The sequence below is a fragment of the Salvia miltiorrhiza genome, chromosome 3 (assembly GCF_028751815.1).
Source record: "Salvia miltiorrhiza cultivar Shanhuang (shh) chromosome 3, IMPLAD_Smil_shh, whole genome shotgun sequence".
Classification (NCBI taxonomy): domain Eukaryota; kingdom Viridiplantae; phylum Streptophyta; class Magnoliopsida; order Lamiales; family Lamiaceae; genus Salvia; species Salvia miltiorrhiza.
Window position 1 is genome coordinate 19,365,518 of NC_080389.1, and position 26,270 is coordinate 19,391,787.

Below are 26,270 nucleotides of genomic sequence, written 5' to 3' on the forward strand. Positions count from 1 at the left end.
TCACAAATCTTTGTATTCTTAAGCGATATATATTATTATTATACATATTGTGTACTAATTGAACTCTAAAGCTTATTGCATTATGTAATACCCCGTTTCCTCGAGCTAAGTTTAGAATAATTTTGAACTTAGATTTAAGATGATTCACGCCGGATTGAGAAAAAGAAATTATTTAAATTCCAACAAAAATGATTTACGAAAGCATTTGTAAATTTTTAAGTTATTTAAATTTTTGTGCATTGCATATTAATTTAAATATGAGCATGTGTATATGTGAAATATTTTACATATAATTAATATTTATTTTTACAAGATTTAAATTAAAGTCTATGTTGGACTTTAATTATTTTATGTGTTGAGCTTTGATTTTTATATTGGACCCCTTAAGTTAAGTATTTGATTAACCAAATGAGAGCTCATTCACTTATAGATCCAACCCACACCTCCAAGCCCATGTAGCCCAATCTATTCCTTAATCCTCTAGATATTTTATTAATGGTGATTAGGGGATTGTGGAGAGGGCTAAGCCACGTAGCTTGCACTGTTTCTTTCTTCCTTGAAAAGAAACCCACCCCCACTTGATTTTCACCTTCATAACAGCAAGCTCTTCTCGAGCTCTTCTCATCCACAACTCTAAACAGCAAGCTCTTCTCATCAACAAGCTTCAATCGAAACCATACAAGCAATCCATACTTAGAGGTTATACCTCTAACCACCTTACTCTTTGAGACTCGGTCTTGTTGTTTCAAGAATCAGTAGCTACTTATTTTTTTCTCATATGTTAAAATGCTGGAAATTGCATTCATACTTTCAATCCATAGCAAACCAACAATTGTATGAGTTTGAACTTCAAAAGCTGTAAAGATGCAAACTTTATATATATATGCATATATCTTTGTATATCTACAATACATATGTGTGTAAAAGCAATTACAAAATGCCTTTTCTGTTGAATCGAAAATAGAAGGGTGAAGAAGCTTATGATGTTGAGTATGTGTGCTTGCTGTGTGTGAGTCGAAATCAAGGGGGAGGGCCGGCGACGGTCGGCGGTGGTTCCGCGCCACTGTTGACCGGAGTGCGCAGAGAGAGAGAGAGAGAGTGAGAAGGGCGGCGGTGGTTAGCTTCCGCTGCTGCGACCGCCGGATCTGTGAACAGGGGAGGGTTGAGAGAGAGACGAGGGAGATGGAGGGCGCGGCGGCAGTCCGTTTCTTCTGCTGCTGTCGGCCGATTCGAGTGAGGAGGGTGGGAGTTCGGCGGCGGCTGGTCTGGTGCAGTCGTCGGAGGGAGTTCTGGGTTCGGTGAGATAGAGGGCGAGTGATGGGGGCGGAATTCGAGAGAGTGAAGGGAGAGCCGAGGGTGGCGCGGCTTGTCGTTGCTACTTCCCCAGCGAGTCTCCGCGGCGGCGGAATTTCCGAGAGAGAAGGGGGCGAATTTTCTGGTGTCGAAGGGAGAGAGAGCAGATTTCAATTGCGTGTGTGTGTCGTGTGTTTGAATAAGGGAGGAGGGTTAAGGTTTGGGCCAATTCTTTGGGCCTTTCTTTTTTTCAGATGGGCTGATTTTATTTCATTTAATTAGCTGGGTCCATTTTATTTATTTAGTGAAGTGGGCTGAAGTTTTTAATTTGTTGGGCTGGGTTATATTTAAATGATCAGGCCCAATTCTTCTTATGTATTTGGGCTGCCCTATTTTTTAATTAATTAAACTTACTTAGTTTGATTAATTTATTTAAAGAATAATTTGCATAATGATATGATATTATTATTATGTACATATTTTAAGTAATTACTTATTATATGCTAAGCATGACATGAAATTGCTTTTACTTTGCAATAAAAGTATTTATGATGTAATTGGTTTTATTTATAATTCCAATTATTAAAGAACGATGAGTAAGAATATTGTTGGTGTTCTTAACTCAAGAGAAATGTTTTCAATTATTTATTCATTAAATTTTGAAAACCGGGCTAAGTGAATCATAGAATGTTAAGCACTTTACCGTGACTTGAGTTTAGATTAAAGAGACCTATTAAGAATAGATTTCTTGTAGGCTTTGAACGTCAGGAGGATTAGCACTGCTATTCCGATTCAGAGTTAAGGTTAAACGACAGGCTTTGCCTAAACAGGTGGGCTTATTTTTTCCAAATGTATGATTTAGCTATTGAGCTTAAATGTTCGTGAAATATAAACTGTTTATCCAATAAAATGTTTATGTGCACTCTGCTCTGTTTAATGCTCGCCACAACGAATCAATTGAGGTTCTCTTATAGCCTAACACGTTATTTGAGAATTGTGTACACCGTTAGCTGACTCGGTGGGTTGATCTCCATTCGGGCACTAACTAAGAGGCGTTATAAGGGTGCTTGCTGGATGTGTTCCGAAGCATGTAATGAAAGGGCCTGCCTGGGTAGCGTCCCGAGGTCAAAAGTAAACTTGTCTGGGTTACGCCCTCAGTTCAAGTAAATGGGAGAAATGGATCCGTCGGTGGCTAAAAGGTCCGGGATCATAGCGAGTAACAGAAATAAGTGTGACATCTGCGCGCAAACTAAGTATATATATATATATATATATATATATATGTATCTATATAATTGAAATGTTTTAACATGCTTAGAAGTTCTTTCACTTTAAAACCTTCTAAGTCATGTCAAGTATGATTGGATAAACTGTTCTTCAGGTTATGAAATGTTTTAAAGTTGTAGCCCACTAAGTACATTAGTACTTAGCCCAAATATTTTCAAATGTTTTCAGGTTAACGGCAAGTGATGACGGGGCAGAGCTGAGGCTAAGGTTCAACTCCATATTTTGACTTCCGCTGTAGAATTAGCCAGTATCTGTCTTTTGTTTTCCTTAACTTAAGACCTATTATGTTGTGACTCTAAACAATATCTTTTGTTGAGCCGAGACTTTTAATTCGCAAGCATTTCATTCTATAAATGTTGGTTATCTGAAACATGACACTAAACTTGTGATCCTAAAGTTATTATATTTGTTGATGGATTTGTATCACTTGAATACCTGTCTTTCTTCATCCAAAGGGGCTAAGCCCTATTGTTATCCCTTTTATTTGGATTTCACAAGGTTTTTCCCTTGTTCATTTTAAATGATGAGTCGTACCCCGGTTAAAGTATTTGTTTCAAGAATTGGGGTGTGACACATTATGTGAAGAAGAGTTTTCATCTCAACGATTATTCCAAAATTCTCAATCCGGGTAGACCTTTGCACCATCGGAATAGTGCCGCCGTCCAGCAATTCATCGCATCTGATCCCATCCACGGACCTGTGGTTTGTTATGATTTATCTCACAATTACTCTCCCCTCTGTGCGTGAGGGGGCGTGTATTAATTTTTATTTTATTTTTTGCTTCGTATGTGCTTGGCTAAGTTATGAGAAGAGATCTAATTATAAGTTTGTTCAAGTAGTCACTAGGATAACCGACCTTATTATGTTATTCTTAAGTGATGGACTGGATGGTTTTGTAGATGCAGATTTAGCAAGACCACCTTCTATTAATACTGCTCGCTCATCTTCTTTGATAGCTTCACTTTCCAATTCAGCCAGGTTATTATCCGAATGACTTTTGGGCAGAAAAGCAAATAGGAGATGATTAACAGAAGAAGATATGATAATATGGTTACCTTTGAGTGCAATTTCTTCTTCCTTTTTCATGGGATGTAGACTTTGTTGTTCTATGATTCTATATGAAACCACTTGACCTTTCTTATATTCGTGTTATGGCAGTAAACTTTTTTAATTTTCACTCTATCAGGAGAGAATTACATCTCTGTTATATATATGTAAAGTTCATGTTATTGTATGTCTATTTTTGTCTTCAAATACTGTTACGTTACCACGTTCAATCAAACGCATGGTTGGGCAACAATATATATATATATATATATATATATATATATATATTTGCATTATTATTCTTTTTTCATAATTAAAAATAATATGAGCCAAAATAAGTAAAACTTATTCCTGAATGGAAATCTTATTATTAAATAGTGCTATCTATATATATATGAAATGCCAGTTTTTGTTCTCGCCAATTTTTCTCTTTCCTTCTACCATGCACTTTTTTCACTTTTTCTCTCTCCTCTCTCTATCACACATTTTACACTATTTTTTTCCATACAATTTCTCTCTTTCTCTCTTCTATTCTATCTTTCATATTTTAGTGATTTTTAAAAAAATGATATATGAAAAGATATTAAATATGCATCTTAAATTAAAGATAATGACAAGATCTTTAATTTGGTATAAGAATCATAAAATATGAATTTGAAACAAACAAATTATTGTAGTTAAAATTTTTATGGTAATTATTTTTCTCTCTCCTCTTCCTCTTTCTCTATTATTTTATTATTTTATCTTTTATTTTTATACTCTATTATTATTGTTGTTATTCGTAATTGTTTTATCGTAATTTAATAATTGTTGTTATTATATTTTTTTTCTCTCTCTCTACTAGAAAATTTATCTCTTATTTTTCCTCTTTTGATGAAAAATTAATTTAGAATGAATAAGTTATGATAATTTAAAATATATTTTGTTCTTTCCTCTCTATTTTAATGAGTGTTAGTTTTCTCTTTAATGACATGTTTACGTATTTTTATTATATTAATTTAAGTTATTTTTCAATTTTTTGTATTTTTAGATAAAAATAAGTAAATATCATGTGTTTGTGTTTACATATATATAGATTTTTTGTATTATTTTTAATATAACTTTGTAGATGAAATTAGTATATATATTAAAAAATGTAATTTTAAATATTTTTTTTATATTTGTGAATTACTTATTTATTTATTTACTATGATGCATCATACTTTATAATTATAATAATGTATAATGCTAATTTTCATTATCAAATAATTATTAATTATTTAATAACTATAATTATCATTACACTTTATAAAAAGTTGAAAATTTATATTTTCAAATCCAAGATTTTATTGAGTCATTAATGTCGTTTAATAACGATGCACATGATTTTATTGAGTAATTGATGTCGTTTAATTTTGATACTCGCCGTGCATCGCACGGGAGATCGTTCTAGTTATAAAAGATAAAAGAAAAAAGAGGAATCTTATTTTATCAATAAAGATAAGTAAATCGGATTGAAGCCTTTAAAAGTTTATGATCAAATATAAGTAACTCTCCGTTAAATTGAAATCTATTGCACTTTCGCTTGAAGCCTTGAATAGTTGAATGTAAGTTTCATGAGTATACAAGATATATAGATGCAACAATTCATTATATTTAAATGGTTCTATAATGTATACATACGTAAAAGGTGGGGATGAGCCCTCAAAACAAAAACAAAAAAAGGTTTTTTAATTTTTGACATCCTTTGGTATCTGATGCTTCTCACAATTCTATGTTTGCTATTTTTTATTTTATTTTTTATAATAAGTTTGTTATCATATTTTAATCAATTATGATTCAAACCTCAATATTACAGGTTTTCTATTATTTTTCTTCTTTGTGCTGAAGTATGAGTACTCAGAATTTTTTGTCTACATCAAACTCACTTCTAGGTGAAAAAAAAAAAGATCTTAAATATAATGCCAATATAGCATGATCAATCTCAAACATGTGTCCTTAAACTGCATCTTAATTTCATGAATTGGATTTTTTTGCTTAATTTTATTTTAATTTTATATGTGATATTATAGCTACAGAGGTATATCGACAAAGAAGACTTTCACAAATGAAAAGAAAATGTTCGAACTTAAAACAACAGAATTCATGTTATATTAATAGTATGTAATACAATATTTTGAGAATCATATTTATTTATTGATACATAATATTTTATTAAATTTAAATTTGTTGTTTATGCACCCAGGTTCTATACTAAATGCATTAAAAAATGTATCTGATTACATTTATTGCGGAGCTACAAAATTTCAATACGAGCCTCCTACTTTTTGTTGCGATAATGAAAAGGTTATACTTCCATTTATTGAAATTCCCTAAGAATTATATGAATTGTTTACATCCGAATCACAAGAAGCTATGAATTTCCGAAAAAATATCCGCTCATACAATTGTATATTCTCATTTACTTCATTTGAAGTGAAATTGGATAAAGAGCTTGCATCTTCAACACGAGGAATTTATTCTTTCGGAGCACAAAGGAATGGTTTATCATGATCTTTCGGAATTGATAGCACAAGATTCAACCCCTTGCTTTTTTCAATTATATTTTTATGGAACAGGAAGGGAGGTAGAGCACAGAATAAGCATAATGCAAAATCAAAATATCTCAGAGATAGTAGTGAAGAAGCTTATAAAAATTTTGGAAGTCAATCCACATGCAAAAGTTTTTCGAAGATTGAAAGATTATAAATCAATGGATAATGCTCAACATCATATTTCAAAAGATGTGAACTTTGCAGATCAAGTTGCAGCGATATGGATCGAAGGTAATAATGATAACATACCATTTGAGCGAGATATTGTGGTTCTTGCTCATTCACGTGAGACACATAGAATAAAACATTATTACGGATGTTATGATCCATTGCAATATCCACTCCTTTTTCCAAGATGTGAAACAGGTTGGTATCAAAACATCAAAAAGATAATTGCAACAACACCTTTCTTTGGTAACAAGAATCTCAATACTACTTCATCACTATCAACAAGTATGAGTGCACATGATATCATCTTCGAAGAACAAGGTATGTATGTTTGCTAAGTTTTATATATTATTCCTGGTTAAAATTATTTTTTTATAAAATTCAAATAAAAAAAACTTCACAATTATTCACTTTTAATTCTTTTTAATGATACAGGAATCAATTTATGGAAATCAATCTTTGGAAAGATATGGCCATAAATGAAGCAGATAAGCTACAAAAAGTTTTAGATCAAAATCCAATTTATTTTGTCATCACAAATGTCACTGCAAAAAAGTTTTTGGGTAAATCATGCATGCATAGTTAAAATTTTAATTTATATTATATATATATATATATATATATATATATATATGTGTGTGTGTATGTATGTATGTTGTTATTCATGGTGGTAATATATAAATTAAAATTTTAACTATGCATGCATGATTTACCACCATGAATAACAACATATATATTAGCACCATAAATAACAAAATACTTTGCATGTCAGGTGCTTTGCAATTGCAAGCTATAGTGAGATTCGTATTGTAAATTTCACCAGAATGTCCAGAGATTAAACATATGGAGCAAAAGGTATGGAATAAATAATAAAAACTATTAATTTAAAGGTTTATTTTATTATTTTATTAATATAGTAATCAAATCAATCCTTTAACTTGTCTTATACTTATGTTAAATGCAGATCATGTGAAACTTATGATCCATTAATGATAACAACATCAAAAATGATTCAAAAAATGACAAATGCAAAGGAAGTGACATTGAAAGACCTTAAAGAAAATCAACATATATTGGTGAAGGTACATGCTAACAAATTAAATAAGTAATAGAAATCGAATAGAATAATCTTGCAAATGATTAGTTGCTTAGTTTCTTTTCCTTTTCGTTGATCTATACTTATATATTAATTGGGATTTATTTTTAATTATCACAATTTTCTATTTTTCTCTTTCAAGAATCTTACTATTGTTTTATGGGAATAGTTCAAGAGGTTGAAAATAAAGCAGCAATATGGTATAATTCTTGTAAAAAGTACTCAATATCATGCCCAAAGAATGCCGAAACCACAATATGCAAAAAATGCAATAAGGAGGTTGTTGAGACAACACTGAGGTAATGACCAAAGTACAAACACATAAAAATTTAATACAAAAATATATGTCATTATGATTAACATTTTTAATAGAATAGCCTTAAATGTCACACAAGGAGATTATGATGCAAATATTACAATGTTCGATGAGGTTGCAGCACTATATGAAGGATGCTTGGTGGATGAGTATATTTCTTCAATTAGTCGTGTAAGTTTATATTTTTTTCGTCAATAGTTGTTTGTCAAAATAAAAAGTACTCCATCCGTCCCACTTCAATTGGCACTTTTGAGTTGGGCACATAGATTAAGAATAAAGAGTTAAGAGTGTAAAGTAGGTAGGGTCCACTTATTTTATGTGAGTAGAGAAAGTAGGGACAACATACTATTTTAGGAAAGTGCCAATTGAAGTGAGACAAACAAAAAAGGCAAGTGTGCCAATTGAAGTGGGACGAAGGGAGTATCAATTTTAAATAATTCTACTCGTGATGTTAATTTAAATATCTAATTGTCACAGCCCGCCCTAACTATGGATAGTTAGGTCGAGTGATCCACGACTAGGGATGGGGTTAAAGAAGAAGGGGAAGAAAAGGGGCGTCATTTATAGCCGTAAAACTTACTCATCTTAATAAAACTCGTCATTTTTATTCATTAATACTCAATTGAAAACAGTCTATGAAAGACAGCATAAAACTTAATTAATATCATTAATCAAGTTATACATCGTATGAAACCATTCTCTTAAGACTCAAAGTATGACATAACATACTATAACATCAACAACATCTTGCAGCGGAAAGTAGCTAGACATATGTATGAAGACATATTCTAGACAGGTTAACTATTTATTAACAACCCTGGAGATTCCGCTCATTGCAGCACCATCATCACATCAGCTCAACCTGCACATTTAGAAAACATATGCAGGGCTGAGTACGAAAGCACTCAGTGGGCACGTATGCCTAGGTATAAAAATACATGCTTCAAAACTGTAAATTGTCATGCCATCATAAACAGTACAGCAAGGGAGTTTTTCGCTAAAAAGGCCCAAGCTTACTAAGTTCATTTGTGATTCTTAAAGTTCGTCTGCAGACTAAGTTCTCTTGTAATCTATCATATCTGGAACTTTGTGCCGGAGAGGTGGCCACCTCTCACGGTCACTTGACCGGCCAACCCGCTAGATGACTCACGGTCACTGGTGTACACTAGCCCTGGCAGGATAGCTATCAACTGCTCAGGACCCGAATTCGATTGCATCATTGGCAAAGCCAAAGCAGATAGATATCATACTAAAATTTAAACATTTTATGGCAAGACAATACTTGAAATAACTTTAACTCAAATATTTTGTAACGAAATAACTTGCTCAAATGTAACATTAAACTCATTTGATAGATATATAAAACTGAAATTAACAGTTAAATCATCTCATGCATTCATTCGTATAAGAGGCCTACGACACGCAGGGGATCTCTATATACGTATAGTAAAAGTAATGCCCACCTCGTTGTGTCTCTGTATCAATGAGTAACGTCACTCTCTCCCTCAAGTCGTTACTTCCCAACAGGACCTTCATCGTTATGAAGAATTGGTGAGAAGTTATAAAAGAAACCTCGATTAATAATCTAATTTCTTTTATGAAAAATTAGTATCTCTAATGTTCATCTCTCTTGATTGTTAATCAATATAACAATTATTATCTCTCGTCATTACTCATTAATTATAACATCCTTATGTTATAATTAGCAGCGCTTCAATTAAAAGAAATATTTAACACATCGAAAAGTCCACTTTCTTAGCAGATCTATTCGCTCTCATCTCGTCTAATTAACCAATTAGAAAGTTAAACTTTCCATTAGGTATGTATTTGAGTCACAGGTCAACAAGAATTGACTATGCTCAAATTCTAATTTCACTAAAAATTTCGACATGACCTATTCATATATAATGTCAGCCACGAGATTTCAACGCGTGAATCTCACTACGTGAACTCGTCTCTCGACTCAAAACTTAACATCTTGACATCTTTTCAACGCAAACCAAACAATTCAAAATCATCAAAACTCTTTATCAGTAAACTATCATTTATACTCGACACCAATTGTTCGAGTGTCAGATACCAACATTTATGTGCGTTAATCATAACTCTCACAACTCACACCATTTAGTCATATCGTATCATCCATCAAAACAAATATAATCAAGTTGTTTTCTAGAAAGTTTTGCTGTTTTTGTGTCATCTTTAAAAATTCATAACAACCAACTCAATCATCATAAACTCTCATACCAATTGATCTCAAAAACTCCATGAAGTATAGTTCACTCTAAAAATGGTAGTTAACCAAAAAGGTTAAAGGTTTTTGGAGATATTGCTCTTTTAGTGCAGGCTGTCAAAGATTGACAGTTTCTGCCAATTTTGTTTAGGCCATTAGAAACCAAGGCAAACCTTAATAAAATTCCATCAAATTTAATCATCCAAAACTAAAGGTATCCTTGAAGATTTGGTTAAAATTTCACAAGAGAAAACGTTCATATGATCTGCCAAATAAACAATGAAACTCATACACTTTTACTGTTGGACAAATATGACAGCAGAACAGGGCATTTTTGAAATAATAAACTGCTCTGTTTCAGAGGTCATAAAAATCGAAATCTTATGTTTTTAGAAAGGTATTGAAGTCTAGTTTCGTTTAAAAAAAACGGTGATGCAAAATCCTTCATGGATTAATAGATATAAACGTTTTTGTGAAGTCTACCAATAGTTGACAGATTCTGTCAAGGATTTTTCAAAATATCTTTAAAATAGCAAACATCATCCAAAAGACATGAAATTTTGCAGCAACGAAATACACATATCATAGATAAACATACTAAAATTTCAGAGCCATCAAGCAATGAAAACTCATCGAAACATAAGCTTGAAACTGCTGTAAAATTTTGACAGAATTCCAGTTTTAATTTCGTTCAACAATTATCATCCATAAATTGTAAATCAATTAGCATGCTCATGTGATATCGTAGAACACATATACGCAATAATATTCATTATGCAACGTCTCAAACTTCACGAATTTAAATAATCATACTCTAAAAATTTATACAATTTTCGTGCTTGGAAAAATACGAATTTAATATATATCGATTCTAGCATACCCCTAAGCACAAATATCAAGTCAAAACGATCAAACAAAAATCGAAAGACAAGCTAATATGTGAAAAACGGGGCTGCCCTCATGGGTTTCATAGCTACGGTTCGTTCCGTTCTTACTCCCTTCATTAAACATGCTCAACATTTACCCAAGAACAACATACTAAAATTTCACGACGATCCGACGTCGTTTCAAAATAAAGTCGAGAATCGACGTTTTTCGACGTCGACGAAAATCGAAAATAAAATACGTGATCGAAAAGATGATCGGCGCTCGTCTCGGTGCTCAAATCGGAGGTCAAAGCTCCGTCCAAGCTTAAATGGAAAATGGCGTGTGTAGTGTGTGTTTTAGGTGTTGTGTGTGTGAATATGTGAGTTGTGTGTGTGGTGTGGGCTGATATAGCGTGAGTTAGTGAGGGGAAAGGGGTTTTGGGAGGTTTGGGGGTGGTTAGGGGTAGGGTAGGTTAGATATTTAGGATATTAACCCGTTAGTCGTTAAATATCTCGTCTCGTCTCGTTTTAACAACTAACAACCCATACTCTTTGTTACTCGCCCTCTCAACCTCTACTCACTTTCATTGCACTCGTAATTCTATATAAATATAGAAAACGCAAGCTCGTTCTCAAAATTCTGATAAACGAGCTCGGTTCGTTTATCGAGAAATCCCGATTTACTATTCACTCGTCGTCCAAAAATAAAAACTTTCATTATTGGACTTGTATCGAAAAACTAAGAATATTTCTCGACGACGTGCACGTAAGATTTTGAAAGTCGACAAAAAGACGAAATAGCAGTATTTTACTATTCATCGTCAAAAAGTCAAAATTTTCAAAAACGTCTTAACGGACTCAGATCTCACTTCCGAGTTCATCGTTCTCATTCAAATAATTATCTCGAATTATTCAAATACTCAAACTCAAATACGGATATAAAATCCCACATCATTCTCACATCATCGAAAGAACATCTCAACATCTTAAAAAAAATAACAAGAAAACTTCATATAACTCCTCATCTATTTACAAAGTAAATCAAACAAGGGATCTAAACCCTAATTACTCAAACTCAAGCAATTAAACACGTCATCAAAAGCCCGGGTATTACATACCCTCCCCCTTAAAATAAATTTCGTCCCGAAATTTGTACCTCTTGTAAATGTTTCAGGTACTTCTCTCACATCTTATCCTCAAGCTCTCTTTCCACTTCTTTCTAACTATCATATCTCCATTGGACCTTATCCAATGCAATCGACTTATTACTCAATTGCCGAATTTTATGATCTAGCATCATCTGAGGTCTCTCTTCATAACTCAAGTCTGGTTCTAAGATCATTTCTTCTTAGTAAACCACATGGTTTGGGTCGAAAATATATATCCTCTCAATTGTGACACGTGAAACACGTTATGCACATTTCCAAAGCTAGGTGGCAAAGCCAACCTATACGCTATTGGACCTATCTTTTGCAATATCTCGTAAGGACTTATAACTCTGGGTCTAAGCTGTCCTTTAACTCCAAATCTATTCATCCCCTTTGAGGGTGAAACCTTCAAGAAAACTTTGTCTCCTATCTCAAAACTTTGTCTCACATCTTATAGGCAAACTCAATTAGTGGCAACACATTCTCCCGATGTACTCCTCTATCAAGGATAGTAGTTCTTATCATATCTTCTATCGTCTGCTATGCTAAAATTCATCCTTGTACCCAACTCTTTCTGTAACTCATCCAAAAACGTGATGTAAATTTTTTTTTATTGATCTCTTTCTGAGGTGATCTTACATCGGTACTCAAAGCAATTTTATAATCTCACGAACGTACAATTGTGCTAACTTATCTGGTCCATACGCGATTAGGATCGGTATGAAATGTGCAGATTTTGTTAGTCGATCTACAATCACCCAAATTGCTGTATTTTCTCTTTGACTTTTGGGTAAAGCTGTCACAAAATCCATCGTTATGTGATCCCATTTCTACTCGGGAATCTCCAACGATTTTAACTTCCCATAGGGTCGTTGGTGTAATGCTTTCACTTGCTGACAAGCTAAGCATCGCTCTACAAACGAAGCTATGTCTCATTTCATTCCGTCCCACAAAAATCTATTTTTCACAACCTGATACATCTTTGTGCCTCCTGGGTGGGCGGTGTAAGGCGTGTCATGAGTCTCACTCATGATCGTATTCTTAAGTTCATCATCGCGGGGAATGCATCTTCTCCCCTCAAATAAGATAGCATTGTCTGATGTTTTTTTTTTTTTTTTTTTTTTTGTAACTCTTGAGATCTCCTGCTCTTATCCTTTCTCGTAACTTGTTCATTGTCTCATCTTTCCTTGTGCTTCAATTACCATTTTCCTCAAACTAGGCATCGTCGCAACAATACTCGCTATCGTCCCTGGTGGTTTTATCATCTCTATCCTCATCTTGTCAAAGTCCTTTATAAGCTCATCCTCTCTCGTGAGAAGACATCCTAACTTTGACGAGTCTTTTCGGCTCAATGCATCGGCTACTACATTGGCCTTGCTAGGGTGATAATTAATGTCGCAGTTAACATCCTTTACTAATTCGAGCCATCTCATTTGCCTCATGTTAATATCCTTATGCTTGAAAAAGTATTTCAAAGTTTTGTGGTCCGTGAAAATCTCACATCTAACTCCGTAGAGATGATGTCTCCAAATTTTTTTTTTTTTTTTTTTTTTTTTGGGCATGCACAACGGCTGCAAGCTCTAAATCATGCATTGGATAATTTATCTCGTGGGATCTAAGTTGTCGTGATGCATAGACTATAACTCTTCCTTCTTGCATCAAAACACATCCTAGCCCATTCTTTGACGCATCTGTGTAGATGGTATACTCTTTATCCATTTCCGGGACTAGCAGCACTGGTGCTGTAGTCAATTTCCTTTAAGCTCTTAAAAACTCTCTTTACACTCCTCTTTCCAATTGTACTTAACTTCTTTTCTCGGTCTTGCTATCATGGAAAATCCTTTAATAAACCTCTGATAGTATCCTGCTAAACCTAAAAAGTTGCGAATCTCGTTAGGCGTAGTTGGTGATCTCCACTCATGTACAACTTGTACCTTGACGGGGTCAACTTTAATTCTTTCGGATGATACAATATGTCCTAGAAAAGTTACTTCGTTCAACCAAAACTCGCACTTGGTGAATTTGGCAAAAAACTTCTCAACTCTTAGCGTTTCCAACATCGTTCTCAAATGTTTTGGCGCTCCTGCTCATTCTTCGAATAGATGAGAATATCATCTATGAAAACTAGGATAAATTTATCCAGTTATTGATGGAACACTCGATTCATGTGATCCATGAAAACTACTGGTGCCTTCGTCAAACCGAATGGCATAACTATGAACTCATAGTGTTCATACCTCATTTGAAAAGCTGTCTTAGGTATATCCTTCTGTCAAAATTTGAACTGGTGGTAATATGATCTCAAGTCAACTTTCAAGAAAAAGCTCGCTCCTCGTAATTGATCAAACAAGTCATCTATCATTGGTAAAGGATATTTGTTCTTGAGTGTCAATTTATTCAGCTCTCGATAATCTATGCACATTCTCAACGTGCCATCCTTCTTTTTGACAAAAAGGACTGGTGCTCCCCACAGGGATACACTAGGTCTAATAAAACCTAACTCAAGCAATTCTTGTAGCTGAATCTTCAGCTCTTGTAGCTCCTTAGGCGCCATTCTATAGGGTGCCTTCGACACTAGTGCTGATCCAGGTTCTAGGTCGATAGTGAACTCCAACTATCTTGTTGGTGGCAATCCTGGTAAGACCTCGGGAAATACATCTCTATATTCCCTTACCACTACTACATCCTCAAAGTTTTTACTTGATTCTCCTTCATCATTCAAGTAAACTAGGTAAGCTTGTGCTCCTTTCTTCTTTACCAATTTCGACGCCTGAAGTGCCGAAATGATTGGAACTCTCTTCTTTCTATCAATGCCGTGAAAACATGTCTGTTCCTTCCCAGGTGGTTGGAAAGCTATCTGTCTCTTCTTACAATCAATCGGGCCAAAGTTCTCTGCTAACCATTCCATCCTTAGAATAATGTCTACGTTCCACATAGGCATTAAGTGCAAGGTTCTTGCTTTCATCTTTAGTGATCCTAACTCAAGCTCTAAGTTAGAAATCATGTGAGAAACTGTAGTAGCTCTTCCTACAGGAGTGATTACTCTCAACTCGGGACTAGCTTGTTTTTGGTTCGAGTTTGAAGGTAACATGCTTCAACCAATTAAAGAATGCGAGGCTCCTGTATTAAACAGGATTCTAACTGGTGCATCCAATAACTTGCCCATACTACCTTAAAGTCCTGCCTTAAACCAACACTTAAAACTTAGACATCTCTTCATCAGTATCCATCTTCTGATGAGCGAACGTGATAGCTCACAGAATTCTCAATTATACTCTACAACCGATTTCTTTCCTTGCATCAAACTTCGATAATCAGCCTCTCTCTGCTTACTGTACTCCTTGGTACATATATACTTCTCAAGAGTAGTCTTCAATTGTTCTCAAGTATAGTTTACCAGTTGCTCAGGTGTTAAAGTCCTCTGACGTGCCTCTCACTAGTCTTATACATTAAAAGAATCTACTAGGATAACTCAAAAGTTGTAAGGGTTCAACCATAGAACGACATCAAAACAAATTGTTCAAGAGACTCAAATGAATGACCAGAGGGTAGAATGAAGTAACTACCAGGTCGAACAAAAATGACCTAGAGTAAGAACCCATCTGGCTTTTCAACCGAAAGTTGAAACACGTGGGTTTATAAACCCAAAACACGTCTACTGAGATTTGGATCATGCGGACTGGCCAGGTCCAACATAATCACTCCCCAGTCACACGGGATATACTATCCCGAACTTGGAAATTCTGTGTCTTCTAAACCCTCAACATACTATACATAACAAAACTTAAGTTCACACCAGTAAGCTAAAAGCTTAAACTCAGGGTCCTATGTTCTAGACTCTTGTTTCGAAAGTTCAATATTTTTTTTTACTCTCCTCTCATGTTGCGGTGGTGGTGGCGGAGTATTATCCCGCCTATTCTTCACATCACACTCTTGATGACATCTTTGAGGCATTTTGAAATCACAAAAGGAAAACTCAACTCGACCAACGCTCTAAGCATCCTTGAAACTCAAGTTCAATTTACTAACTCACTTTAAGGAAACCCTCACGGTCACCTTAACATTCATCTGTAAGGCAATAAGCACTCACGAAATGCTAACAAAAAGACCACTCTGGTCAACCTAATATATCCATCAGTAGAATGCCTCTTTTTAGAGGACTTACATAAAGGGGTTATAAAAACCCTACAAAAACCATAGTATCTATCGTAATGTCCCTTCTAAACCGACACCATTAATAGTACTATGTCTCGGTCTGGACCTCCTACGGTAATTGCTACCAGTTAACTCATCTAGTTGCTACTTAAGCACACTAGGAACATCCATCTATTTAACATCAGTAGGGTACTATATTAGCATGCTTATCTATCAGCATGTCAAAAGCTCAAGTATCAGTATCTTCTAAGTAAGTTATATAGATCGCAATGTAATTGAAACTAATCAAAAACAAGGGTGTACCGCTCATACTCTCAAGATCATCCTTAGCTCTAGTCTACATCGACTTCTCTTCTCATCCTCATCAACTCTAGCCCTCCTCGGCTACTTCTCATCCTCATTATCGTTTATCATTTTATCATCTTTGGTAACTGATACTCAAGGATCGACTCGATATCTACTACACTCTTCTAGAGTCCCTGGTAGAAAACAAGCATCCGGTCAGTAGATCCGCATAGAAAATCTGGGTATCTGTAACAAATCTCATCTCCTGTGGGTCCAATGCTCAAGACAACATGTCCCATCATATTGAGTGGCTTTCTTCCTTGCTCAATCCTACCACTCGATTGGTAGCACGGGGACTAGGTGCACGATGCCATCCAGTCTAGTAACAACCATAAGGCTTTCATCCTTTCATAGTCTATGAACATGTGTTTGAAAATCTGCTAGGGTATCTCTGTACCACATACTGTACGCCTCGTCCTCGTATCTGATCTTCCCTGAGTTCGATCTCACAACAGTCCTGGCCAACCTATAAGGAGAACTTAAAGGTGACTCTAGGAACTAACTCTACTTGGCTCCAGCAACAGAAATAAACAAAACATAACTTAGCAAAACTCCTACTAAGTAGTACTGTTATCTTAAAACTCAAGCTCAAAATATCTAAATTCTCATCTCGTCCCATCTTTACTTAGTAGGGAATCTCTCTAAAGAATGATATTAGATCCCTTAATCTAAATCATCGTGACTCAGTAAGACAACTCAACAATTCTCTCTCAAAGCCATCTCCAAAGACTATGGCTCATGATACCTCCTCAAGTACCATTAAGGTTGCGTGAGCAAAACTCGCGTCATAAAACATCTCAAACATATCGTACAATATCTCATTGCAGCATGTTAATAACTCATCATTAATCATGCTATTATACTCAAGCTCATAACTCAAACTCATAACTCATACAAACAAGTACTTAAAGCAATTGCTAATTCTCTCAAGCTTTAGCTCTAAGTTCTCATTTCATCCTTCTACTTAGTAGAAAATCTCTCTTAACAATGACATTAGATTCCTTCATCTAAATCATTGTGACTTATCACAACTGCTCAAACAATTCTCATCACAAAACATCTCAAATACATCACATCATAACTCATAATTATGCATCCTCAATCATATAACATCATATGATATAAACGCTCTCATGATTCATCATGTAACGTCAACATATGCTCTTACAACATAATAACTCATTATTAATCATGTTGTAATCCTCAAACTCAAACTATGCATCTTCAAAGTATAACATCATAACTCATCATATAACCTCAACAACATGCTCTTCAAAATTTAACGTCAAACAAACTTTGAAATTTTACATACCTCGTTGAGCCTGGTGTGATGGTGCGCTGAGCTCACGGTTGTTAATAACTATTAGTCTAGTGACTCATTCTAGACTAAACTCAAGACTTCTAATTCAGAGCTTTCCTTCGCTCTGATACCACTCTGTCACAGCCCGCCCTAACTATGGATAGTTAGGTCGAGTGATCCACGACTAGGGATGGGGTTAAAGAAGAAGGGGAAGAAAAGGGGCGTCATTTATAGCCGTAAAACTTACTCATCTTAATAAAACTCGTCATTTTTATTCATTAATACTCAATTGAAAACAGTCTATGAAAGACAGCATAAAACTTAATTAATATCATTAATCAAGTTATACATCGTATGAAACCATTCTCTTAAGACTCAAAGTATGACATAACATACTATAACATCAACAACATCTTGTAGCGGAAAGTAGCTAGACATATGTATGAAGACATATTCTAGACAGGTTAACTATTTATTAACAACCCTGGAGACTCCGCTCATTGCAGCACCATCATCACATCAGCTCAACCTGCACATTTAGAAAACATATGCAGGGCTGAGTACGAAAGCACTCAGTGGGCACGTATGCCTAGGTATAAAAATACATGCTTCAAAACTGTAAATTGTCATGCCATCATAAACAGTACAGCAAGGGAGTTTTTCGCTAAAAAGGCCCAAGCTTACTAAGTTCATTTGTGATTCTTAAAGTTCGTCTGCAGACTAAGTTCTCTTGTAATCTATCATATCTGGAACTTTGTGCCGGAGAGGTGGCCACCTCTCACGGTCACTTGACCGGCCAACCCGCTAGATGACTCACGGTCACTGGTGTACACTAGCCCTGGCAGGATAGCTATCAACTGCTCAGGACCCGAATTCGATTGCATCATTGGCAAAGCCAAAGCAGATAGATATCATACTAAAATTTAAACATTTTATGGCAAGACAATACTTGAAATAACTTTAACTCAAATATTTTGTAACGAAATAACTTGCTCAAATGTAACATTAAACTCATTTGATAGATATATAAAACTGAAATTAACAGTTAAATCATCTCATGCATTCATTCGTATAAGAGGCCTACGACACGCAGGGGATCTCTATATACGTATAGTAAAAGTAATGCCCACCTCGTTGTGTCTCTGTATCAATGAGTAACGTCACTCTCTCCCTCAAGTCGTTACTTCCCAACAGGACCTTCATCGTTATGAAGAATTGGTGAGAAGTTATAAAAGAAACCTCGATTAATAATCTAATTTCTTTTATGAAACATTAGTATCTCTAATGTTCATCTCTCTTGATTGTTAATCAATATAACAATTATTATCTCTCGTCATTACTCATTAATTATAACATCCTTATGTTATAATTAGCAGCGCTTCAATTAAAAGAAATATTTAACACATCGAAAAGTCCACTTTCTTAGCAGATCTATTCGCTCTCATCTCGTCTAATTAACCAATTAGAAAGTTAAACTTTCCATTAGGTATGTATTTGAGTCACAGGTCAACAAGAATTGACTATGCTCAAATTCTAATTTCACTAAAAATTTCGACATGACCTATTCATATATAATGTCAGCCACGAGATTTCAACGCGTGAATCTCACTACGTGAACTCGTCTCTCGACTCAAAACTTAACATCTTGACATCTTTTCAACGCAAACCAAACAATTCAAAATCATCAAAACTCTTTATCAGTAAACTATCATTTATACTCGACACCAATTGTTCGAGTGTCAGATACCAACATTTATGTGCGTTAATCATAACTCTCACAACTCACACCATTTAGTCATATCGTATCATCCATCAAAACAAATATAATCAAGTTGTTTTCTAGAAAGTTTTGCTGTTTTTGTGTCATCTTTAAAAATTCATAACAACCAACTCAATCATCATAAACTCTCATACCAATTGATCTCAAAAACTCCATGAAGTATAGTTCACTCTAAAAATGGTAGTTAACCAAAAAGGTTAAAGGTTTTTGGAGATATTGCTCTTTTAGTGCAGGCTGTCAAAGATTGACAGTTTCTGCCAATTTTGTTTAGGCCATTAGAAACCAAGGCAAACCTTAATAAAATTCCATCAAATTTAATCATCCAAAACTAAAGGTATCCTTGAAGATTTGGTTAAAATTTCACAAGAGAAAACGTTCATATGATCTGCCAAATAAACAATGAAACTCATACACTTTTACTGTTGGACAAATATGACAGCAGAACAGGGCATTTTTGAAATAATAAACTGCTCTGTTTCAGAGGTCATAAAAATCGAAATCTTATGTTTTTAGAAAGGTATTGAAGTCTAGTTTCGTTTAAAAAAAACGGTGATGCAAAATCCTTCATGGATTAATAGATATAAACGTTTTTGTGAAGTCTACCAATAGTTGACAGATTCTGTCAAGGATTTTTCAAAATATCTTTAAAATAGCAAACATCATCCAAAAGACATGAAATTTTGCAGCAACGAAATACACATATCATAGATAAACATACTAAAATTTCAGAGCCATCAAGCAATGAAAACTCATCGAAACATAAGCTTGAAACTGCTGTAAAATTTTGACAGAATTCCAGTTTTAATTTCGTTCAACAATTATCATCCATAAATTGTAAATCAATTAGCATGCTCATGTGATATCGTAGAACACATATACGCAATAATATTCATTATGCAACGTCTCAAACTTCACGAATTTAAATAATCATACTCTAAAAATTTATACAATTTTCGTGCTTGGAAAAATACGAATTTAATATATATCGATTCTAGCATACCCCTAAGCACAAATATCAAGTCAAAACGATCAAACAAAAATCGAAAGACAAGCTAATATGTGAAAAACGGGGCTGCCCTCATGGGTTTCATAGCTACGGTTCGTTCCGTTCTTACTCCCTTCATTAAACATGCTCAACATTTACCCAAGAACAACATACTAAAATTTCACGACGATCCGATGTCGTTTCAAAATAAAGTCGAGAATCGACGTTTTTCGACGTCGACGAAAATCGAAAATAAAATACGTGATCGAAAAGATGATCGGCGCTCGTCTCGGTGCTCAAATCGGAGGTCAAAGCTCCGTCCAAGCTTAAATGGAAAATGGCGTGTGTAGTGTGTGTTTTAGGTGTTGTGTGTGTGAATATGTGAGTTGTGTGTGTGGTGTGGGCTGATATAGCGTGAGTTAGTGAGGGGAAAGGGGTTTTGGGAGGTTTGGGGGTGGTTAGGGGTAGGGTAGGTTAGATATTTAGGATATTAACCCGTTAGTCGTTAAATATCTCGTCTCGTCTCGTTTTAACAACTAACAACCCATACTCTTTGTTACTCGCCCTCTCAACCTCTACTCACTTTCATTGCACTCGTAATTCTATATAAATATAGAAAACGCAAGCTCGTTCTCAAAATTCTGATAAACGAGCTCGGTTCGTTTATCGAGAAATCCCGATTTACTATTCACTCGTCGTCCAAAAATAAAAACTTTCATTATTGGACTTGTATCGAAAAACTAAGAATATTTCTCGACGACGTGCACGTAAGATTTTGAAAGTCGACAAAAAGACGAAATAGCAGTATTTTACTATTCATCGTCAAAAAGTCAAAATTTTCAAAAACGTCTTAACGGACTCAGATCTCACTTCCGAGTTCATCGTTCTCATTCAAATAATTATCTCGAATTATTCAAATACTCAAACTCAAATACGGATATAAAATCCCACATCATTCTCACATCATCGAAAGAACATCTCAACATCTTAAAAAAAATAACAAGAAAACTTCATATAACTCCTCATCTATTTACAAAGTAAATCAAACAAGGGATCTAAACCCTAATTACTCAAACTCAAGCAATTAAACACGTCATCAAAAGCCCGGGTATTACACTAATTTTCTAGGATGAAAATGATTTTGCATACTATAGAGGTCTGGACACTCAAAATTCAACAGAAATACGGTTTATGACTACTATAAAGCATGCAAAAGTCGATGATAGGGGAAAGCTAATTCTTATAGCAAGTGTAATCCAAAAGATAGAATGTGACCCGATGAATGTTGTAATCAAATTGATGGTACCATCAATTGAAGAATCAAAAGATCAAGAAGAAGGAAGGGCTTCAAAAGATCACGAAGAAGGAAGGGAAGAAATAATTAAGAAGGCACCCACGACAAAACAAAAGGCCGAAAAGAAAAAAAATGGGCAAGAAGGCCATGTCAAATGAAGTGGGAGAAATTAAAAAAATAGCTAAAACTGGAGTGGCAGAATTACAAGTGCGGCCTTATGAAGTGCAAGGAAGGGGGAAACAAAAAATCACAAGAAAACTTCTTGATGATTATATTGACATTACAAACGATGACGATGAAGATGATGATGATTGAACGTTGGAAAAAATTATCTCTGGAAGCAAAAATAAGAAAAAGAAATTTTCTCCACCCATCAAAGTCAAAGTAGAGAAGATTTGATGTGAATATAGATTCACATTTAATAGTTTAGACTAATTAGTAGTTGACGTATTTGCTTTTACTTTTTAATCTTTTATTTACCAGCAATATTTGACTTTTTAAAAATTCAATAGCTATTTCAAATTTTATTCACAATCATTTTTTCAATAATATTTTGAGTATTGCATTAAGTATGATGGTAACTTTTAGCATAATATTATACTACTATCAAGCATAACACGTGCAACGCACGTTTCCTATCCTAGTAATATTTAAATGAGTTCATGGGCCAATTAATCTTTCTCATATAAAAAATGGAAAAATAGCCAACACAATAAAAATGAGAAAATAATACTAACATTTATGACTTTTTTACCCATATTCATAGTTTTAAAATTAGAAAATAACTACAACTATTTCATTTGTATCTTCAATTCAAAATTACAAAATTACATTCTCAATTTTTTACCCATAAAAAATTACTCAACCAAAACTCACCCCCCTCAAACTCCAACTCCCCTCGCCAGTACTGCCGTTGTTGGTTCCTACGCCCATCGCCGTCGCCGTTCGTCACGATGTTGTCGTCGTTCCTCCTATCAAACCATAACCAACCCACCATTGGTCCCTCCTGCACCGTTGCTCGCCGCCGATCTAGAGTATATAATTATTAATGAGAGTTTATTTGATCTAAAGTATATAATTATTTTTATCATTTAATTCACTTTTATTAGCTAATAATATGTTGATAAATTCATAACTCTATATAATTTTCAAAACCTTAATTTTTTGAAATAAATATTAAGAATAATTCATAAAATTGTAATAAATTTTATTTTTATAAAATTATTATTAAAATAATAGATATAAGAGTGAGACGGCATAGTGACAAACATATAATTGTGGGACATTGGATCTCATCCCAATACAATACATACAAACCACAATTAATTGAGAGTTGAAATGTCCAATTTCTTCTAGCCTAAAGATCTAATTTGAATTCAATGTTTGCTCGTACAACTCATACCTCATGTATACAACAACAACAACCACAACATCAATAATAATAATAATAATAATAATAATAATAATAATAATAATAATAATAATAATAATAATGTCAAAGTTTTAGTGTTGGATCATTTAAAAAAAAAATACTTACATGGACAAGAAATATAAATTTTAGAGTCAATACTGACAATCGTCCTTCATCCCCTAAGATGATCAATAAATTTCTTCATATTCTTACAAGACGACCCTCCAATGCTAACACTCTTGCCACACATTTCCTTCAGTTTCAATGCATTTTCCTTAAACTTATTATCAGAAAACAATGTTTCAATTTTCTTCTTGATTTCATACCTCGATTTAATCCCCCCTTCATCAAAAGTAATTTTCAATCCAATCTCCCACTTATCACAAATGTACCTCTCATTATGTAATTGGTCTGACATATAGGGCCAACATAGGAAAGGGACCCCTCTGCTCGCGCCTTCCATAGTCGAATTCCATCCACAATGCGACATAAAACATCCAATCGAAGGATGTGCAAGGACTCTATTCTGAGGCGCCCACTCCACAATCTTCCCGAGCCCGCTTACTCTGTCCAAGAACCCATCAGGGTATGCAATGCACGACCCGTTTACAAGGTCTGGTCGGACGACCCACAGAAAAGCCCGGCCCGATAGCTCGAGCCCGAGAGCCAACTCATCCAACTGTTTCTGGGAGAAAACTGCTGAACTTCCAAAAGAAACATATACCACCGATCCATCCGGTTTGCTATCCAACCAGCTTAAACAGGATGAATGTTCAGGATAAAAATTGGTGGATCTGGAATCGGATCCGTCGGTAATGGAGTCGAGTAAATTTAAGGGCCCGATAGGCAAGGCGTTGGGGAGCAACTCATTAGCTGCGGGTTCAAGTTCATAACAACTGTTGCATAGCCACCACTTAGCTTTACTAGCTTTTCTATAAACTTGTATCGCTTCAATCACCACTTTTTCCATTTTTGGGTTGTCGGGAAAGCGCCATGGAAGCTCTTCGTTCCTCCAAGCGGGTGTATCGTCTGACAAGCTAATTACATCTCCATTCTTGAGCGATCCTGCAGTTCCGAATGTTAGAGAGTTTGACTGCATGAGAGTGATTATTATACAAATCATATTTGGTAGGCATTTACTTTGAAGGATGAGCTTTGATAGATAAAAATAGTAAGACTAATCTCTTATTTACTTTGTTGGATTGAAACTTTGGAATATCCTAAGACCCATGATTATTTTTATCATTTAAGCTAATTTTGCTTTATTCTTATCCCATCAAAAGGGCGGGATTGAAATAATTCTACTCTTGATGATAAAAATACTCAATTATTCATTTTATCAATCATGTAAAGTAAACGTCCTCTTATTGTATAAAATAAGTTCATTATAAATTTTCTATGTAACATTATGAATTCATTGTCTAAAATAATACTCCCTCCGTCCCGCGAAGCGTGACCCACTTTCCTTTTTGGGTTGTCCCACGAAGCTTGACCTATTTCTAAAAATGGTAAAAAATTTACCCTTTATTCACCTTTTCACTTTTTCACCTACCACACTTAACACACAAAATACCAATTTCTTAATTCTCGTGCCGAAAAGAAATGGGTCACGCTTCATGGGACGGAGGGAGTAATAAATTCAATAAAATGGTTATCGCTACATATGAGATTCGAATCCTAGACCACAAATTCGTGTAGTAAAGTCACGAACTCACTGCAGATCTTGAATTTCATAATCTAATGATCAAAATGATTCTTATTTTATGTAATATATACCGGGGGTAGGGGGCGGACACACTAAGCCCCTACCATTTTTTTTTTTTCTTTTTCTATTATCAAAATTTGTTGATATTGTCGAAAATTATCTTTAGCCCTTACTAAACAACATTGTCACTATCTAACAGAAGACTACCAAGAGGCCGGACGTCATGATTGGTAATATACAAGATTGAATATGACCCAAATTAGTTTAAATAGTAAAAATTATTAAAAGTTTTCTATCACAAAATTTCAATCCGCTTACTAAATACTAGTAATAGGTACCTTATAATTTTGATCTATTTAAACTAATCCTCAACAATAAACGGAGTAATTACCATTGGTATCGAGATCTCCACGTTCCAACATTTTGAGAGCGTGAAACGCCATGGCCAAGCAGGCCACGGATGGCGGAGAGAAGCCGACAGGCTCGAGTCCCATCTTATCTGCAATGTCGAAAATCCATGAAAACGAGAGGTCGGCAATGAGACACGTAACTTTCTCGTTAGGATTGTCACTGTTAATCCTCTCAATCAATTCTGGCAATGTTTGCGGCATCGTCTTTTGAAGAGTTTCAAACAGCATAAAGGGGTTGTTCGGATCGTGCTCGGGCGATAACCCGTCGGGGACTGTCGCCATCACTACGTTGCCGCCGCAATCATCATCTTCTTCTTCAGCAGCAGCTGCAGAAAGTATTTTGTGATGTATAGATTGGGCGTTAACAAAGGTGACCTTAATGCCGTGTTTGGCTATTTGGCGGCAGAGGCTCATCAGCGGCTTCACGTGGCCTTGGGCAGGGAGTGGAACCGCCAATACATGAGATCTGTGGCCGTTGCCGGAAACTGCCGTCATCGGAGCATTCACTTTCTACTAATATAATAATGAGTGAAACAATAGCCAATAATTGGCCTTACAGCACATATCTTAGTATACAGCAGATGAAAGGCGGCAATCTTCTCACTCTTATCTACTATGGAAGACATGTCACATGGCCCATATCTTTGTGTCACTATTTTTGGAGTTTTAGTAAAATTTTAACTCAATTATTAAATGTACTTTTAAAATTTAAAATTGGTTGAAGCTTTTGAAGAAGAGGTGGTCTATGTACACCCGGATGTAAATGATACAAACACTAACACTATTTTGAAATTACACTAATATTATTTTATTTTACAAAAAGACATTAATTATCATGTTATATAAATAACACTATTT

The 26,270-nt window shown here is 34.8% G+C and overlaps 1 protein-coding gene and 2 long non-coding RNA genes across 3 annotated transcripts; 1 reads left to right on the forward strand and 2 right to left on the reverse strand.

Moving 5' to 3' along the window:
• The first annotated feature begins 597 nt into the window (after positions 1–597).
• LOC131018005 (uncharacterized) lies at positions 598–2,946 on the forward strand. The gene is made up of 3 exons (XR_009099974.1): positions 598–699; positions 2,048–2,123; positions 2,749–2,946. It is a non-coding gene; the product is annotated as an uncharacterized LOC131018005 (long non-coding RNA).
• A 15,170-nt stretch (positions 2,947–18,116) lies between these two features.
• Positions 18,117–19,685, reverse strand: LOC131018006 (uncharacterized). Its single transcript, XR_009099975.1, has 2 exons — positions 18,958–19,685; positions 18,117–18,356 (listed from the first exon to the last, which is right to left on the reverse strand). It is a non-coding gene; the product is annotated as an uncharacterized LOC131018006 (long non-coding RNA).
• Positions 19,686–23,419: 3,734 nt separating this feature from the next.
• LOC131018007 (UDP-glycosyltransferase 83A1-like) lies at positions 23,420–26,060 on the reverse strand. Its single transcript, XM_057946756.1, has 2 exons — positions 25,394–26,060; positions 23,420–24,362 (listed from the first exon to the last, which is right to left on the reverse strand). The coding sequence occupies exons 1-2, from the start codon at positions 25,905–25,907 to the stop codon at positions 23,470–23,472; spliced, it is 1,407 nt and encodes a 468-aa protein (XP_057802739.1). The 5' UTR covers positions 25,908–26,060; the 3' UTR covers positions 23,420–23,469.
• Positions 26,061–26,270: the final 210 nt, after the last annotated feature.